Source organism: Onychomys torridus, chromosome 1 (genome assembly GCF_903995425.1).
Source record: "Onychomys torridus chromosome 1, mOncTor1.1, whole genome shotgun sequence".
Classification (NCBI taxonomy): domain Eukaryota; kingdom Metazoa; phylum Chordata; class Mammalia; order Rodentia; family Cricetidae; genus Onychomys; species Onychomys torridus.
Genome location: NC_050443.1, coordinates 3078380 through 3096893, shown reverse-complemented (window position 1 = coordinate 3096893; position 18514 = coordinate 3078380). Strand labels below are relative to the sequence as shown.

Here is an 18514-nt window from a genome sequence, read left to right as displayed (position 1 = left end):
ACCGAGGACACATCTCAGATGGCCTAGCATGACTCCATTAGACCTTGGCCTCAGGGCTGTCTGACCACAACCCGAGAGGGAGGGCGTGGTGGAAGGACAGGCGAGGACACGGCTCCTGGAAGGCTCTGCTCACTCACCACCCCACAGGTGATACTGCTGACAGGCCGGCCACTGACTAGAGGCCGCTGTCCGGGGAGAGGGCCAATGCAGCCACCTAGTCAGGTGGCTGGAGCACACGTCGTCGTGCAGTCACCTTTGTCCTGCCCAGAGACCTGGGTCTGGAGTCACCGTTCTCTCCCGATGTCCAGTCTTCCTCTACCTCTTCTCCTTTTCAGGTCCCTAGTCCTCCCTGCCATTGCCACTTGACTACTTCCTGCCTCTTGCCAACACTTCCAAAGGCCAGACTGGCTTCAAACTCTGCATCCTCCTCCCCCAGGAGTATCGGGATTGCAGGTGTGCCACCGTCCTGGGCATTATACCCCTGGCCAGCTTTGCCCATGCTTGAGCTATGAGAGAAGCCAGACCACACCTTGCCTCTGGCCTGTGAACCATCCCACCACAAACTCAACCTCTCTTTCTAGGCCCCTCGGCTATATTCTCCACCTACACCCCCGGGGCAATTTCCCAAGATCCCAGGGCCAGGCTCTTCTCAGCCTCCCCTGGGTTTTCCTTTCCTCCAGCTCTGTAGTTCCTTCCTGGGACTGTGACAGGTCCCTGGGCTTCCTGGGCAGAGGTGAGAGCCTCTCTTATGCTCTCCGTGCTGTTCCGCGGATCCTCAAGGACCCACTTCATTTACAGACACCGGCTCTCCTACAGGATGCTAAGGCTCCTGGAGTCATCTGATCAATCTCCAAGGTTCAAGGGGAGAATCAGGGATGGGACAGCCCACTGAGGCAGCACCAGCTTCTACACTGGCTCTCTTTATTTCTTGGCTATTCCTCTTCTTTCCTGGGACAGAAGGCTTGGTATTGCCAAACAAGCGCTCTCCCACTGAACTACACCCCAGCCTTTTTAACTGCTAGAGTACAACAGGGAGTGTGAGGCCGTCCGGGCTACATGAGACTTCCTCCACCCCTCCTCACCAGGCCTGGGTTTCTGGGCTCCATCTATGTCATCTCCCTGGAACCTGCTTTTGCACAGGCCCAACAACCCCCCCACCAAGATGATGATGATGATTTTCTACAGTCTAGGAAGCTTTGGCTGGCCTGCAACTCCCTATGTGTCTACTACAGCCCAGGCTTGAACTCAGACATCTGCCTGCCTCTGCCTTTTGAGTGCTGGGATTACAGGGGTGGTGGCACCCCAGGCCCTGCACTGAGGACACCTGGCTGAGAAGTGAGACAAGTCCCTACATGACCTCAGGCAAGCCACCCTGCTTCCTGTCACCAGGCACTGATCTCCTCACTTTCCCACAACGGAGAATGCACTGGTCATCTCCCATAAGCACTGTTTTTGTGGCCACCCAGCTTTACCTTAGCGCGGCAGTCCCCAGAACCCACTGCCCTTCTCCCTTAAGGCTGGTCGGGGTAGCTATCAGTGTCCAAGGCACGTCCGTCATTTTCACCGCAAGGCTGAGATCTCACCCTCCCACTTGACATCCCCCTAAAACATCCACACTCCTAAGGGCTTAAAAGGTTTTAATAAAAAGTTCAAGTTCTTCCAATCCCCTATCATCCCCCATTCTGGTGTGGGGAGGAGAGGGAGCCTCCCCTACACCCCAGTAGCACCAGGGATAGCACCGTGAGAAAGATGAGGTCACGCCTGGCCTCCCTGAGACCCATGGGGCAGGGCCAAGGATGTGCCCCTGGGTACCACCCGCCCCATCTGACTGCCCCTGCCTCCAACAACTGCAGAGCTGAGCCAACCCACTCCCCATTGTGGGGGCAGCTTGGGAGGGCAAACTCCCAAGCCGGTTCCACCTCCTGAGGCCTGAGCTTCTAGAGAGTTGCCATGGAGAGGCCCCCACCCCTTATGGCTTTACTCCCTGGGGAGAAGAGGCTGGGGGGAGAGGGGGGTGGCTCCTACAGTCCTGAGGTGGGGGCAGGGATGGGGGGACATCAAATGGCCAGGGCTCCCTGCTTGGGTGGGGTTGGCTCAGGGGTCAGCAGTCATGAAGCAACAAGGGTCAACTCCCTAGGGATGTCCTAAACAACACACTCCCAGGATCAGACCTGGGTCAAGGGTCAGCTCCCTCCCTCCTTCTGGAGGGGTCCAAGACAGAGACTCTACACTCCAATCCGGGCTCCCTGCAGGCAGTCCATCATGGCTCACCACTGTTGATGTCCAGGTCAATGGAACCATGACTGACCACTAGCCGGAGGCGCGTAGGTGGGCAGAAAGGGGCGAAGGCAAGGGCCTGCTTAGGGACGAGGGCAGGGGTGGGGACAGGGGCTGGGCTCCCAGCAGGGGCAGGAGCAGCTGGTAGGGCTGGGGCTAGACGGGTAAGGTGCACACGCACCACAGAAGGCAGCCCATAGCGCCGGGCCCAATACCAGTCCTGTTGAAGGGTCCAGCGGGTCTTGGGGAGCAGGTGGAGGGCCACCGCGGCCTCAGCCCGTAGTTGGCAGTGGGGACCACAGCCTCCCCATCGGTGTAGGGAGACAGAGACAGCATGGAGGGCAGGGGGCAACGAGGCTGGCCGGGTCCTGGGACGGCGGCGCTTCCGGAGACGTACTCTGGGCTGGGGCTGAGGCATCCACTGGAGCCAGAGGGGCAGGTAGTCCAGGTGGGGGCTGGCAGGCAGCAGGCATAGGGACTGGCAGGCAGCTGTGGTGGTCAGGGAAGAGAGAAACAAAGGGGGAGCCGGTCAGCAGGGTCTGAGCAGTCCCTCCTCTGGGCAGTGCAGAGAAGAAGTGGCCCAAAGGCTAGAGGGCAGGCTCACCACAGAATGGGTCCCGGCGCAGTGGGGACAGGTGGCAGCAGGCCCGCAGGCCCAGCAGGCTCTGCTGGCTGCTGTCCAGGCCCTGCTGCAGACGCCGCTTTGTCTCTCGGAGTGCATACTTGTCTGGGGGCTGTGGCTGAAGCTCTGGTTCCCTGGGCCGAAGTCTGAATGCTCCCTCCCCTTTCCTGCAGGAACAGAAAGGGCAAAGGGAGATGCCGGGTTAGACATGTTTTGGAGTGAGGCCTGAGGATGCATCCCAGCCCAGAGACCCTGGACCTCTCATGGCAGGCAGGCTAGCACACCCCACCTACTCTCGGCCATGCCTACCTCTCACAGGTGTAGCATTCACAGTGCTCATTCTTGTCACCGAAGAAGCCCTCACCATAGAAGCATGTCACCTCGTCCCCTGGCTCAATGTCCCGGAGCACCTTCACACACGCAGTATTCCCATCTGAGGGCACAAACTGAGGCCACACCCACTCAGTACCCCAGCCATGGGCACAGCGCAGGAGCTGTCTACCTTCTCCACCTGACCAGGCACCCTGGTCTGAAGGGTTATGTAATGGGTTAGGCCACAGCTAAGGAACCCCACCCACCCCATCATTTCTGGGCAGCAGAGCCTGTCCCGCCTTCCTTGTCTACCCATCCCTGCGAGCCAACGGCCTCCCAGCAGTGTGCAGCACCAGCAGAGCCCACTCCTGTGTCCTCCCCTAACGTGTGGTCAGTGCCAAACTCCACACCTCGGATCTACTCGCCCATGGCATGCACAATCTCTCAAGAACCACTCATTCCTGACACTCTGCTCTGTGGCCACCTCCCTTCCTCCCAAGGCTTGTGTCCACCTGTAGCCCAATTCCCATGTCCTCCAGTCCTGCCGTTGGGATTGCTCACCCCAAGGCTACCCTACAGACTCCTCACTCTTGTCTCCCTCCCCATCTGCATCTGCCTCTGTACTCCCTATCCGGAAGGAAACGTGGTCATCCTAGCCAGCCAGCCAGCCACTCAAATCTGACACCTGAAGATGCCTCCTTGCTGGATGGTCTCCAGGCCAAATGGTCAGTGCCTCCTGAGTGTATCTATGTCCCCCTCTCATCCTGCCCCTCTACCTGGAGCTGTTCCTTCATCACCCCAAGGTCCGTCCCCGGCCAATCTCCTCCCGGCCACCTCATTCCATACACTCCCTTCCTTTCCAGTAAACTCCTGCTGCCACAGCCATCTGGGAACCAAGCCTCCCTCTACACAGCTAGGAGAGTCAACTAAGCTCACTAAGCTGGCTGTCACCATCTCTGCCTCATTATAGCCCCTGCTGTATGACAGGAATGTCTTGAGCCCTCTTATGCCCCGATTTCCTTTGACACATAGAAAAACTCTGATCCCCCGGAAGCCTGCTGGTTCGGGATCACTGAGAGCTGGTGACCGTGTGCACACTGCCCTCTGCTTCCTGTCCAGTGTCTGCCTGCAGGGATGTGTCATTCATCCTGAGAGCCTCGGACACATAGGACAAGTCTGCGTAGTCTCAGATGTCCACCACCTGACCCCAACAACTGTCTTAGGAGAAACCCGAGGCCAGACAGTGCAGCCATGGCTCTTCCCAGGTCTGAGTCAGGAAGCTGAGCTTTGGCCCTTATTCATGTCTTGGGGGCTCCCACAGAAGGCCCAAGGTCTGTGCCCTGACAGGACACAATGGGGTGGGTGGGGGTTCCCAGGGACACCCCTTACCTTAATATTATTATTATTATTACTTGGTATTTTTTAGTTTTTTGAAGATGAGATCTTGTTACTGTATCATCCTAAGTGACCTGAAACTCACTATGTAGACCAAGCTGGCTTCCAACTTGCAGCAATCCTCCTGCCTCTATCTCCCAAACACTGATTTCACAGGTACAAGTAAGGGTGCTCAACTAACCTTCTGCTTTTGTTCCTGTTGGTCCGTGGTTTGAACTCAGGGCCTTGCACATGCAAAGCAAGCACCCTACCCTGAGCTATATCCCTGGCCCCGTTGAAATACAGCTTCACTGAAGTTGTCCAGATTGGCCTACAATTTAGGATTTTCCTGTCTCACTCTCCCAAGACGCTGGGATGACAGGCCAATGTCGCCACACCCCACCAGACCTTTGCCACATGTTCCCACCAGTTATCTCCCGCTCCCTTACTCTGCCCTTCTACCCAGTTTCTTAGCAGAGAGGTCCCTGGCCTCCTGGATTTTCTCGGTTTCTCCCCTGCTCTTGCCATCAGTGCTGCCTGGGTGAGATGAGCCACCTCCTAATCTGTCCCCCATCACACCTTAGACCCCATTTCAGTCAGTAACTCAGGCTCTGGTACAACAGTGTAAACACACGGACGCCCCTTCTTCCCCCTCGGACATCCTCAGGGACACACATGCCTTCCCATGCTGCCCACCCCAGGTGCTGCCACCAACTACAAGGGAACTAACAAGGCTAGGAAACCCGTTTGCCAGGGGAGTCCAAACCCATCCATCCCTCCTGCAGCTTCCTTCCCCACGGGCCCACCCCTCCCACAATCTGCAGGTCTCACCTTGCAGTTGGGCTTGCAGTCTGCCGCCAGTCGGGTGGAGGGGGGGGAGAAAGGAGGAAAGAGTGAGCCTGTGCAGGCGGCCCCTTCCCCTTGTCTCAGACACGAGCCCTCCGGCACCCTCGCCCTGCCCTCACCGTGGTTGATGAAGGCAGCCGGGCCGAGCCACAGTTGGGCGCTCCTTTTTCGGGTGGAGTACATGATGCTGAAGTCATTCTCCCCGGCCCTGAGCAGGTTCTCATCCTCCTCCCGCAGCTCGGCGATGCAGCCTACCAGCAGCTCCAGCTTCTCGTTCTTCTTCCTGCCAAGAGTCTACACTGGAGGGCTCTGAGCGAGGCCTCCCAATCCTCCCTGGGGATGAGGGCCTCTCATGCAGAATCACCCAGGGAGCAGGGGCTCCAAGGGGTAGGGCCAGCCGCTGCAATCTCATGTCTCACTAGCCCCACTTCCTCCCGGTCCCAGCTCATCCACAGGGACCGACCAGCCTCTGCTCCCAGCAGCCAGCCCCCTTACCAAACACGGGTAGACACGATCTTGGCCCCATTGGTCTCCATGGAGTAGCGGGTGCAGGGCAGAATGGTGAAGCCACTCTCAGGCAAGAAGGCGCGGAGGTAGCAAAATATCTGAGAGAAGAGGGCAGGAAAGTGAGAAGGGCCAACCACAGGGGCCCCTTTCTCTTGGACCAGGTCTACTTTGTCATTGACTGTGTGGCCTGGATCCTCCCTAGGTCTACGTGCTCTCATCTGTCAATGGAAGGGGAGATTTGGACTCAACTCAAAGCTCACCAGCCCCCAATTCTCCTCTTCTAGGATTCTGAGCCTTGCAGGGTGTCTCCAGGGGCAAGGCAGTCTGGGATCTGGGGGGTTGCTCTCCTACGAGCCCCAGAATCTGCCGGCTAAATGGGGAGAGCACAATGCAGGTCAGAGCAGGGCATGGGCTCCCTCACGTGGGTCTTGAGGGCAGCCTCCTGCCGAGGGGCCCGGCTCTGGAAGTAGTGGGCCATCCAGCCTCCCAGTGTCAAGGCCCGGTAGGCAGCCTCCAGGTCCCGCTGTCTTAGGAAAGCTTCCAGTGCTGATCGAAGGTGGTGTTGCCGTCGCAGAGTGGGCACGGGGCTGGGAGAAAAGAGTATGCTTTAGTTCCCGAGACTTTCAGGCCCCTGATCCCCCACCTGAAGCGTCAGGGTGGCCAGGCTGAGAGTTATTAACATACAAGAGAAAGGGCCCAGGCCTGCCGACACCCCCAGACACCCCCTCACCTGACATTCATCTTATGCGTGCGGAAGCCAAGGTAGGGGTCAAGAACAAGGCTGGTGGCCAGGTCATCGTTCTCGCACAGTTCCCGGGCTGTCACTCTGTCAGGCCCCATGGTGCTCTGAAGACCATGCTGCTTCTGGCACAGGACAGGGCACAGGGGTGTGCTCTGTGCCACTCAGAAACTGTGTGAGATGTCTGTGGGCCCCACAGCCTGCTTATCTGTAGGAGAGCACGGGGTGGGGTGGGGGTAAGCAATACTGACATCACAGGGCTCTATGTAAGAAAGACACCCAACAGGTACTTCTGACAGTGAGGAATCCCCCCATCCCCAACCGTGAGGAACACAGTCTTTTGTGCATCAAGCATTCCCTCCCCCCTTGCAAAACAGTTGCAGGATCCCCAGTCACACACACAACCTCTCCAGGACATGTACACTTTCATGGATGTCAGCACACACACAGACCACCTTGCCAAGTGCACATGTAGGAGACAAGTCCCTGTGTACCCAGGGGAAGGCAGATTAATTGGCAATCTGAGATAACTCCAAAGCCTTAGCATTGCAGAAGGGGCTTGGGATAGCTGGGCCTCATCAAGGAAGATGGGGGGAAATGAACTCAATGTTTCTGAGCTTCTAGCCTGCCTTTGCTGACTCTTGCTGGCTGGGTCTCTGTTTTCACAACCTCCCTCCAAGGTCACCCTTCTCTGGAGGTGATCAAAAGGCTGTGGGTGGGGCCCAGGCACCCTGGGGGGGGGGGGGAGAATCCAGTACCTGCTCCCTGACTGAGAATTCCAGCAAAGGGGAAGCCCTCCTGGAGGGACAAAAACCAGAAGAAGGAAGAAACAGAACGGAGAGAAGGAAAAAGTCAAAACAAAAGGGAAGGAGGCAAGAGGCAAAGAGGTGAAATAAAATCAGGTTCAGAAAAAAACAAATCAAAGGAAACAGAGGGACAGGTCACCCAGTCCCCTCATCATGGTGTGTCTGGCAGATCTGCGCCTTGGAAAAGAGCAATGTAAGAACAAGAAAGAAGGGAGAGTAGCCGAGAGACAGGAGAGGCTACAAGAACTGGAAGAAAGATCTGGAAAACCAAACAAAACAGTAAGTCTGGGTTAAATGAAGAAGGTGCTAAGAAAAAGCCTGGAAGCTGGGGAGGAGCTTATGGGGAAAGACAAATAAAGCCAGGTACGGGGGTGGGGGCTGGGGTGGGGGGGGGGGGGGGTTGGTTATGGTGTGAAGGGAGAGAAAGGCTACAAACAAGGAGGGAGGTCGAAAGGATGTGGGGGGGGGGGGGAAGAGGCACCTACGGGTGTAAGGGAGGCCACCAAACGCAAAGGGTAGGTAAGCATGGGGTCCGGGGTCCAAGGAAGGGCCCAGCGGTCGGTCCCAAGTAGGGTTTGGGGCAGTCCTGGGGGATCTGATGTGATGGCAACACGAAAGACGCTAGGGGTTCGAGGAAGGAACTGAGGAAGCTGGGTAAAGCCTGGCAAGGCTGGAGAAGCGGGTGGGGGAGCAGTGAGAGCAAGGGCCTCGGAGGCCAGACAGTGAAGGCAGGAGTCAGGAAGTGCCCCGAGGGTGACAGAGGAGGGTACCATACCGGGGTGGGGGGGAAGGTGTCAGGGACAGAGCCCGGTGGTGCAGAGAGCCGCCCCTAAGGCGCAAGGAAAGACCTGGGAGCGTGAGGAGCGCGAGGACCCGCGGGGGTGGAGACTTGGGCGGTAAGGCTCGAGGAAGGGCCCGGGGACAGCCGGGTCAGGGGGTGACTGGGAGGCCGGGCGGCGCGGGGCGGGGGCCGAGAGGGGGCTCAGAGGTCGGGCCCCGCGCCGCCCCTCACCCGCTTCTCCTCCTCCTCCTCCTTCTCCTCAGGCGCCCGCGCTGCCGCCGCCACCACCACCTCCACCTCCTCCCACCGCCTCCACCGGCTCTCGTCCGGCACTGCCGCCGCGCCGCCCCTCGGCCGGGTTGACGGCCGACGCAGCCTTCTATTGGTCCAGCCCGCCGTCACTCACCCGTTGCTATGAAACCCGCGCCGCTCTTATTGGCTGACTGGCAGTGTTCTCTTCTTCCCCCCCCCCATCCCCGCCTCTCCTGGCCCTAGTCGGTGCCCCGACAAAACCCCGCCACGCCCTCGCTGTCAATAAACCCGATGGCCCACAACTAATGGCTCGCGTCACTGTCCTTCAGCCGTTGCCGTAGAGATCCGGCCCGCCCCCTCCCTCCGCACGGCCCCAAATCAACGCTTTCACTGGCTGAAAGCGCCGTCGCTCCAAGCGAAACTCTGTCTGGGTCAGGTTATTTGGGTCCAAGTGGAGGGGGGGCGGGCTCTGCCAGACCCAAACTATGTATGCTATTGGTTGGCCTTGGGCAGGCCCATACTTCCATTAGCTAAGGCCTCCGTCCATCACCCTAGAGGTCCTGAGCTCTCCTCTCTTTCTTTCAGCTTCAGGAGGGCAAAATCTCAGAGCGAACCAGGAAGGAAAGAGGTGAATGCGCGCGCGCCACCGCCGCCCTCGGCCCCGGGAGGCCATTGGTTGCCATGGCAACAAAACTTCATTGCCAGCCCTGCTTGGCAAGAAGGCCTTTTTTTTCTCTCTCTCTCTCTCTCTCCCAATACTCCTTATGTTTTTGCAAATTGTACCTACGAGAACTCTGTAAAGTTTTCTTGCCCTACTTATGAGCAGCTCGGAAAAGGGGGGACGCTGAGAAGTTGGGACTTTGCAGACAAGCTCTGACTCATGGGGCACTCCCATGGGGAAACCCCTGTAATTAGGATTACCCCTCTTCAATCCTAGAAATATAATTAGCAGCGTATCATAATTACGTCCAAACACAAATCAGCTCCATGCATGAAGCAGGCAGTCTATGTTTCTGTTTTCCGTGAGTTATCTGTTCGGTGGGTTAGAACAATGCCCAGGGCACAGACTATATCGTTAATATAGACTGAAGGAACAACGAGGTAGCTCAGTGAGTCAAGGCGTCTGCCCCCAGGCCTAGCAGCCAGGGGCCATGAAAAGAAAGCACAGACTCCTGCAGGTTGTCCTCTGACCTCCACGTGCATGCCGGGGCCTGTGCGTCCTCACACAAGCACATGCACACAAAATAAATGAGTTGGGATATAATAGCTTCTTTTTTGAGACAGTATGCAGCTCTGACTGTCCTGGAACTCACTACACAGTCCAGGCTGACCTTGAATTTACAGAAATCCTCCCACCTCCGCTCCAAAATGCTGGAGTTAAAGATGGGCACCACCATGCCGGGCATAACATTTTGTTTTTAATGAGGTTGGAGGTTTTGCACTGTTCTGTGACCTCGGGGAAGTGTTCTGCGGTCTGTCTACTTCGTACGCCTCAAGGTTCCATCTACAAAACAAACAGCCCACACTGGTACACTTTTAAGCTTCTGAGGGTCGGTACTACACTACCCTTATTCCTTCTGGGTTCTAAGACACCTCCTAACTTAAGCACCTCTCCAGATAATAGTAGCTACGTCTTCCTTGGGTGCCATCACATTGACCAAACCTAGTGCTGAGAGACGGGAATCAGGCCTGGATATTGCCCTGTAGCAGCCCCTAACGGGGTGACCCTTGCTGTACCTTCTCTAGTTATCAGCTTAGGCGAGATTGACAGCAAGAATCAGGTGTGGTGCCGCTATATCATTGCAGTGGTATCTGTGGTGGTTTCAATAGGCATGGCCCCCACAGACTCACAGGTTTGAATGATTAGCCCATAGGGAGTGGCACTATTAGGAGGTGTGGCCTTGTTGGAGAACGCGTGTCACTATGGGGGTGGGCTCCGAGGTACCAAATATGCTCAAGCTATGCCCAACACACAGTTTCTCCTTCTGCTGTCAGCAGATCAAGATGTAGAACTCTCAACTCCTTCTCCAGCACCCAGTCTGCCTGTACACTGCCATGTCCTCCCATGATGATAATAGACTAAACTTCTGAAACTGTAAGCCAGCTCCAATTAAATACTTTCCTTTATAAAAGTTGCCATAGTCTTGGTGTCTCTTCACAACAATAGAAACCCTAAGACAGTAACACGTGGAAGCGGGAAGATCAGGAGTTCATGGTTATGCTTGACTACATACACAGTGTGACTGGGGCCACCCTGGGCCACAGGAGACCCTTTTTCTGAAAAATTAAAAACAAATGGATAACTAGGAAAGAAGCAAAGAAGGACAGCTGCATTCAGAACTCTTAAAAATGTGCAACATGGCCGAGCGGTGGTGGCGCACGCCTGTAATCCCAGCACTCGGGAGGCAGAGGCAGGTGGATCTCTATGAGTTCGAGGCCAGCCTGGTCTACAAAGCAAGTTCCAGGACAGCCTCCAAAGCTACAGAGAAACCCTGTCTGGGGGCGGGGGGAGTGCAACTTGCCAGATGTGGTGGCGCACACCTTTAATCCCAGCACTCAGGAGGCAGAGGCAGATGAATCTCTGAGTTTGAGGCCAGCCTGAACTACAGTGCAAGTTCCAGGACAACCAGGACTACACAGATAAAACTTGTCTCAGAAAAACAAACAAACAAACAAAAAACCAACAACAAAAAACTGTGGCCCTTCAAAGCACCGCCCCCCATCTATGAGCCCAACCCCCTGGAGAAACTGTCATGTGATCCAAAGACATAAGTGGGAGAGTGCTTGCTGGGACAACTGAAAACCGGAATTGTCCCTCGATGTCTACCACATGAAGAACCGACAGGTGGGCCGGTGTACGTTCCCACAAAACAGCGCCTCCGGACAGTGGAAGCAGAAGAATCATTGGTCATTTATCTACCTGGAAGACCTTTAGTGCAACCTGTCCAGAAACTGATGTCGTTCAACGCCACTCGCAAACTTTCCAAACTCGTGAAAGAATTCTGAGGCCCAGCACTCGCACGCAAGAGTGAAGGCCGCACATAGAACCTGTAGACATTTTGGGCAAATCCCAGGGCTCAGGAAGTGGAGACGGGATTTCCAAGCAAGATGGCTAGCCAGAGTCTTCAGATTGACAAGTCCAGGCTCAAGTGAGAAACCCTGTCTTAATAAACAAGGCAGAGAGCCAGGCAGATCTCTGTGAGTTCAAGGCCAGCCTGGTCTACAGAGCGAGATCCAGGACAGGCACCAAAACGACACAGAGAAACTCTGTCTCTAAGAGCCAAAAAAAAAGAAAAGAAAAGAAAAGAAAAAAGAAAGAAGGACAAGAATAAACACGGCAGAAGCTGGGTGGTGGTGCCTCTTGTCTTTAATCCATCCCAGCACTCGGGAGACAGAGGCAGGTGGATCTCTGTGAGTTCAAGGCTAGCCTGGTCTACAAAGTGAGTTCCAGGATAGCCAAGACTGATTCACAGAGAAACCCTGTCTTGAAAAAAACCAAAAAAAAAATAAATAAAAATGAAATAAAGGTGGAGAGGACTGGTGTTTCACTGTCCTGGCCATTTAATTTTTGACAAAGGTGTCCCGAGCTTGCACTGGAGAAAGGACAGTCTCCAATCAATTACACAAGTAGGAGAGTGAAATTAGATGGAAGTGGGGAGAAATGGTACCCTGGGTAAAGGTGCCTGCTTCCAAGACTGAGGACCTGAGTTGGATCCCCGGGACTCACAGAGTGGATGGAGAGAACCTACTTCCGAACATTGTCCTGTGACTTCTACGCACATGCCCTCCCCACCTAATAGAAACCCTAAGACAGTAAAAAAATAAATGTAATAAAAGAAGAAAGACAGACAGGAAGGAAGGAAGGAAGGAAGGAAGGAAGGAAGGAGGAAGAAAGAAAGAAAAGAGAAAGAAAGGTCAGGTGTGGTGATTATATAATCCCAGAACACTTGATGTAAAGAGAGGAAACTGTCTCTAGTTCAAGGCCAGCCTGGGCTACATAATGATTGTAAGGCCAGCCTATGCTACCTGTGTCTTTGTCTCAGAAAAACAAACAGACAGACAGACAAAGAAGCCACACATGGTGGCTCACAAGAGTAATCCTGGATACTAAAGCAGGAGGATTGTGGTCCTTCAGTCAGAGGCCAGCCTGGGTCACACAGTGAATGCAAGGCCAGGCTTGGCTACATGAGACCCTCTCTCAAATATACTCACACGTACAATATCAGATAGCAGGTCAACAGCAGAGACTAGAACACACAAGGCCCTAGGTTCAATCCCCAGGTCTGAAAAGAAGGAGAAGAAGGAGGTGGAGGGGGAAGGGGGGGAGGAGAAGAAGGAGAAGGAGAAGGAGAAGGAGAAGGAACTATAGCTCCAGGGGATCAAGTGGCTTCTTCTGGCCTCCGCAGGCACCAATACAGGCAGGCACCAGGCACGCATATAGTGCACATACAATCAGGTAGGCAAAACATGTATACATTTAAAAGAAAAAATAGAAATAATTCAAAGAAATCGTTGTACAAGATTTTCAAATAACTGATAAGAATGCATTTAAGAAAAAAAAAAAAAGGGGAAAAAAAATCACAAAGTCACGTCCAGAATGTTGTTGAAGTAGATTCCAGGATAAGGGTGTAGCCTGTGGTTACAGGACAGGCACCAAGGGTGAGGCTTGTGGTTAATCTTCATATTGCAAGAAAAATAGGTGTGCATGGCAGACAACCGCAGCCTTGTGCCATCAGCAGGGGGAACAGCCCAGGTACACTCCTTTGAGAAGGAGTTGGGACAGGATCTCACGTTTCCCAGGCTGGTCTCTATGACCTTGAATTCCTGATCTTCCAGCCTCATTGCCCTCACCATGCCTAGTTTGCTTGGTGCTGCTTGGTTAAACCCAGGGTTTCCTACAGGCTAGGAAGAGCTCTGCCCACTGAATTGTATCCCGGGGGCTTTTGTTAGTTTGTTTGCCAAACAGGATTTCTCTGTGTAGTCCTGGAAGGGACCAAGCAGAAGCCATAACAGCTGCTCAGTCTTCTCTCAGAGATCAGGCCTCAGTGTCAGTTTCCTGAGACTTGAGCAAGCAGTTTCTGGGAGGGCCGTGAACAAAAGACAGCAAATCACTGAGGCCCTGCCAGCAGGCCAGGGAGATAGGACACACCAAGCCTGGGCCACTGAGCCAGCCCCCGGTTGTACATGATAGGCCAGCCAGCCTCCATGGTAGCTCAAGGACAAAGCCTGGGACTTGTCCAGGCCTGCCCCAAACTGGATAACTGTAACCCTCAACTAACCCTAGCCAATTAAAGGTTACTAACATGATTCCACTCACACAAACCAATCCTGAGTCTGTTCCTATGTAGTCTGAAGACCCCACCCTCCACCCCCACCCCTCCACCCCACCCTACCCCTCTGCCTTGCTTTACCCCCTATAAAAACCCTGCCCCATTGCTACTTGGGGCCTCTCCTGCTCTGCTGCTGTGTCAGATGGACGGACAGAGAGGCCCGGGCTAACTTGAAACAGTAAAAAAGACTGCTTTTGCATTGGATTTGGTCTCCTGGTGATCTTTGGGGGACTCTGGGTACAACATTTGGAGGTTTCATTGAGATCCCCGATCCCACCACAACCGCCCTCCGTTGAGTCTTAACTGTGCCTATTATCAGATTTGCCTGGCCAGCGTTTTCAGTTTCTGGTTTCTGTTTCTGGCCATTTGTAGCGGTGGGGAGCTCCGTCTGTGAAGCCCGCATAAGATCTATGGTGGACGCAGCGATGAATCGCAGATTTGGGTCCTGGAAGACGCCGCAGGGCTCCTGTGAGGAGACCCATCTGAGGAGGACTGGATTCCTTTGGTTTCTCTGGAGAGGATAAGCGGGTGGAGACCGCAAGCCAAGGGTCTGATGACTCATTTTCAGATCTGTGCACCCTGGGCTGGCTCCTTGTCCTTGTCTTGGTCTATGTTCTGACTGTTACTGTGTTACTGTTCTGTTCCATATGGCTGAACTGAGATAAGCAGGTAGCCCCTGCCAGGTGGGGTTTGCTTGCAGAAAGAGAGGCCATCTGTTACACTGGGGCTGGCTAACCGCGAGTGTGTTACTTGTTTCTGTCTACTAACCTCCCTCATTTCCCCGGGGGAGGAGAGAGAGGCATAGCCAGGGCCGCCTCCCTGGAAGCTCTCTTGCTTTCAGGCAGGTGGAGCTGGTCTTGGTCTGCAGGAGAGGTCTGCAGCCAGCCAGGGCTGTCACAGAGGGTGGGGGGACTTGTTCTTGGTGCAGAGATGGGATCTACGGGCGGGGCAGCTGGGAGCTGACGGCCTACAACTGACAAACAGGAACACCGAACAGAGAATCTGGGATTAATTGTTAATTATTATAGTCAGAGGAGTTAACTTTTTTTTTTTTTGAACACTGGCAGCCAAGGACACACTTTGGGCCCAAATCCCCCTCCCTTCCTTCCTAAGCCAGTTTTTCTTCACTGAGATAAAGTCAAGATCTTTTCTGCTGGCCATCAGCTTCCCACCTTAACCCTTCTCTGTCCTGATACTACTTTTAAAAAATGTTAAATTACCAGCGTGCATACTTTGAAAAGCTTTGACTTTGAAATAAAAATCAAAGATACATTATATTTGGAAAAAATTATGCTTTTACTTCCACAGGGGAAAAAAATCATGGATTTTGGTCATTTGAGTTCAATGCATTACAAATACTTGTCATCATTTAAGAAAATTGATTATAGGGCTGGAGAGATGGCTCAGAGGTTAAGAGCACTGACTGCTCTTCCAGAGGTCCTGAGTTCAATTCCCAGCAACCACATGGTGGCTCACAACCATCTGTAATGAGACCTGGTGTCCTCTTCTGGCCTGCAGGGACACATGCTGATACATAATAAATAAATAAATCTTAAAAAAAAAAAAAAAAAGAAAATTGATTACAATTACTATTGACTAGGATTAAAAAAATTCCTGCTAGTCTCAAATGTTTCACATTGATAAGGTTTTCCTATATTAACGCAAATATAATTTTTATTATAATATATGCCTGTATATATTTCTATTCTTATTTAAAATATTATACTTACGCAATGTTCTAAACTGCTGGGAAGAAACCACAGGAAAGGACTTTGATGAAAATTTGCCCACCATCTGAAAAGTAAGAGAAGGCAAAAGACTGAAATAATAAAAGGAAAGGGAAAAGAAACATATCTATGTCTGGCTATACCAGAATAAGGAAAGGCCTGACCTGAAGACACACAAAAAATTATAAAAGGTCAGAGGAAATATAAACTATACTGAACTTAAAAGAAAATTATAAAATATATTGGGGATTTAACCATGTTGGGTTAATTCTGGCTGGTTTTCTTCATTTAGAAAAAAAAGCTGATGATTCTTCACTGCAGATTATTGTATTAAAAATGGAATCATGAGCTGGGCGGCCATGGCATAGGCCTTTAATCCCAGCACTCAGCAGGCAGAGGCAGGCAGATCTCTGTGAGTTTGAGGCCAGCCTGGTCTACAGAGCAAGATCCAGGACAGGCTCCAAAACTACACAGAGAAACTCTGTCTTGGAAAACAAAAAATAAAAAACAAAAATGGAATCATGCTCTGTAAAGGAGAGAGGAGGACTGAGGTCCAATATACAGGTCAATAATTAATCATCAAATTACAGCCCTCTGGATTACAGGATTCTATATATTTGGCCTCCTATGAAATGACAAGGCTAAAGTTCTTAGCTATTCAGAGTTCCATAGAGAAATCCAAACCTGTTCCTTAAAACTGTCAACATCACATCTGTGATCTATAATGAAAACTGCAGTCTAACTGCTTATGTAATGTCTATATAAAGAAAAATGCTTATAAAATATACTTACATGAGAAAAACAGACTAATATGTCTACGGGATAACAAATTGGACTGGTTATTGTTACCAAACTTAAAGATGTTTTCAAGATTAGCCTAGTTCAAGATTAGCCTAGTTCAAGATTAGCCTAGATTCACTTAGCTCAGATATGTTTAATAGATAATGGTCCTCAAACCTGTCAAAGATCTGATGAATATGGCATTTAAATTATTTAATAAAAAAGTTTACTATAGCAAACAGAGACTCCCAGCTCCTAGCAATGACTCCCAAGGTCTCCAAAGAACATATGGAACAGTGACAAGATGGCACCACCTGAATCGTTGACGACACTGACCGCTGGACAAGATGCCCCGACTTGACCCTACTGCCAGGGATCCGGCCCAGACTGGATAAATGAGACACTGACAAAATAAGATCAGTCTTCCCTAAGTTCCTCCTCCACAGAGAGAACTTTCACCTTATGGGTCTGTAGCCAAGACTGATGCTGTCCTGACACCTGTCCTGCCGACGCTATGAAGACCACAGGAGCCTGGGATGATGGCAGTCCAGGTAATGGATAGTCTCTGTTGTTGTTTTTTAATAGATTTGGAAGCTGCTTAGTCTGCACTCAGAATTTGTCCTTCTCAGGCTGGAGAGTTGGCTTAAAGGCTAAGAGCTGGCTGCTCTTCCAAGGTCCTGAGTTCAATTCCCAGCAACCACATGGTGGCTCACAACCATCTGTGATGAGATCTGGTGCCCTCTTCTGGCCAAAAGAACACTGTATATATAATAAATAAATCTTTAAAAAAAAAAAAATTTATCCTTCTCAGATCTCTGCTGGCACTGATGACTGGGCTAGCTATAGCTCTGTCAGCTTAGTAACACCAGGCAACCAGAGTCTTACACAAGATGGCAGCCACCATATTAGCTCATTGATCAATGCATTAATTAATTAAAGCTATTAGGACTCCTAAAAAAAAAAAAGAGAGAGAGAGAGAGACAAACAGGGTTGCCTTACACACAAGCTTCATATTAAGGGATAAACAGGTTTCGAAAATAATTTGAAATGGCTGTTCTTAAATAATAACTGCTTATATTTCTAAGAAATAATAAATTCTAAGGATCTAAAAATATAAAGACGTGAAGAAGATATATAAAAGATATTACAAAGCTTCTTTTCTTCACCATACTGTTGTTGCACTGGAACTTCAGGAGTTCAGAATTTCACATTAGTAGAATTCTGATAGGCTAATAGAGCAATGATTGCTTACTGTGTGGAGTATGAGCTCAAGATTTTAGGTTTCTTTTGGTTGTCTTTTCAATGCAGACTTACAGATGTTTTTCCTTGGGCCAAAGACATTTCAGTCCAATTTATACCTGGCTCTCTAGAGAAAAGAAAAAAATATTTTTTTAACCCAAATCTTTAGCTTTTGCTAGGACTCAAGGGTATGAGTCTACTCCTGCTGGTTGCTGGTTTTTTGTTTTTGTTTGTTTGTTTTTGTTTATTTTGTTTTTGAAACAAGGTTTCTTTGTGTAGATCTAGTGCCTGTCCTGGATCTCAATCTGTAGACCAGGCTGGCCTCGAACTCACAGAAATCCGCCTGCCTCTGCCTTTGGAGTACTAGGATTAAAGGTGTGTGCCACCACTACCCAGCTTACTCTTGTTGTTTTACAGATACCTGTTACCTGCTTTTTCTACAACATGGGTTTCAATACAGATTGAGAATGCTAATATACCTGGAACTTTTTTTTAAAAACATTTATTTATTTATTTATTATGTATACAGAAGAGGGCGCCAGATCTCATTACAGATGGTTGTGAGCTACCATGTGGGTGCTGGGAATTGAACTCAGGACCACTGGAAGAGTAGTCAGTGCTCTTAACCTCTTATCAATCTCTCCAGCCCTGGAACTTTTATGTCTTTTCATGAAATAGAAATTCACACAAACTTCAAAAAACTGGGAAAGTTATGAAACTTGGATCCACTTCTCACAGGTCGAAAGGATTCCAGATAAATTCAGTTTCCTCTCCTGTCCATTCCTGAGGATGGTATTTTTCCCTCCCCTGGACTTGGGACTCCTCCCCTTCCTCAATTGCTGAGATTATGGGTCTGAAAGTTCAAAGTAAGTTCATGAATTTTAGCTCCTGTCCCTAGTTTATATCTGTCTCAACAGGTTTC

General features: G+C 51.5%; 2 protein-coding genes across 3 annotated transcripts; one reads left to right on the top strand and one right to left on the bottom strand.

Annotated features, from left to right (window-relative positions):
* Positions 1 to 1620: 1620 nt before the first annotated feature.
* On the bottom strand, positions 1621 to 8622 carry Kmt5c (lysine methyltransferase 5C). Of its 2 annotated transcripts, none has more exons than XM_036204838.1 (9): positions 8496 to 8622; positions 6669 to 6885; positions 6360 to 6525; positions 5927 to 6036; positions 5551 to 5714; positions 5417 to 5436; positions 3209 to 3345; positions 2882 to 3066; positions 1621 to 2766 (listed from the first exon to the last, which is right to left on the bottom strand). In XM_036204838.1, the coding sequence occupies exons 2-9, from the start codon at positions 6776 to 6778 to the stop codon at positions 2261 to 2263; spliced, it is 1398 nt and encodes a 465-aa protein (XP_036060731.1). In that variant the 5' UTR covers positions 6779 to 6885; positions 8496 to 8622; the 3' UTR covers positions 1621 to 2260. The 2 variants fall into 2 exon arrangements, with proteins under 2 accessions (XP_036060731.1, XP_036060721.1); XM_036204828.1 differs by having other exon boundaries at positions 8332 to 8549.
* LOC118594716 (gap junction delta-3 protein-like) lies at positions 7425 to 8808 on the top strand. The gene is made up of 2 exons (XM_036204850.1): positions 7425 to 7762; positions 8528 to 8808. The coding sequence occupies exons 1-2, from the start codon at positions 7637 to 7639 to the stop codon at positions 8705 to 8707; spliced, it is 306 nt and encodes a 101-aa protein (XP_036060743.1). The 5' UTR covers positions 7425 to 7636; the 3' UTR covers positions 8708 to 8808.
* Positions 8809 to 18514: the final 9706 nt, after the last annotated feature.

Excerpts from the sequence above, each read along its gene's own strand:
- Kmt5c (XM_036204838.1), bottom strand. The coding sequence starts at position 6,778 with ATGGGGCCTGACAGAGTGACAGCCCGGGAACTGTGCGAGAACGATGAC. Across the intron at positions 6,037-6,359 it reads AGGCTGCCCTCAAGACCCAC|ATATTTTGCTACCTCCGCGC; the intron begins GTGAGGGAGCCC and ends CTCTTCTCTCAG. Across the intron at positions 3,067-3,208 it reads GAATGCTACACCTGTGAGAG|GAAAGGGGAGGGAGCATTCA; the intron begins GTAGGCATGGCC and ends CTGTTCCTGCAG.
- LOC118594716 (XM_036204850.1), top strand. The coding sequence starts at position 7,637 with ATGGTGTGTCTGGCAGATCTGCGCCTTGGAAAAGAGCAATGTAAGAAC. Across the intron at positions 7,763-8,527 it reads CTGGAAAACCAAACAAAACA|GCGCCCGCGCTGCCGCCGCC; the intron begins GTAAGTCTGGGT and ends CCTTCTCCTCAG.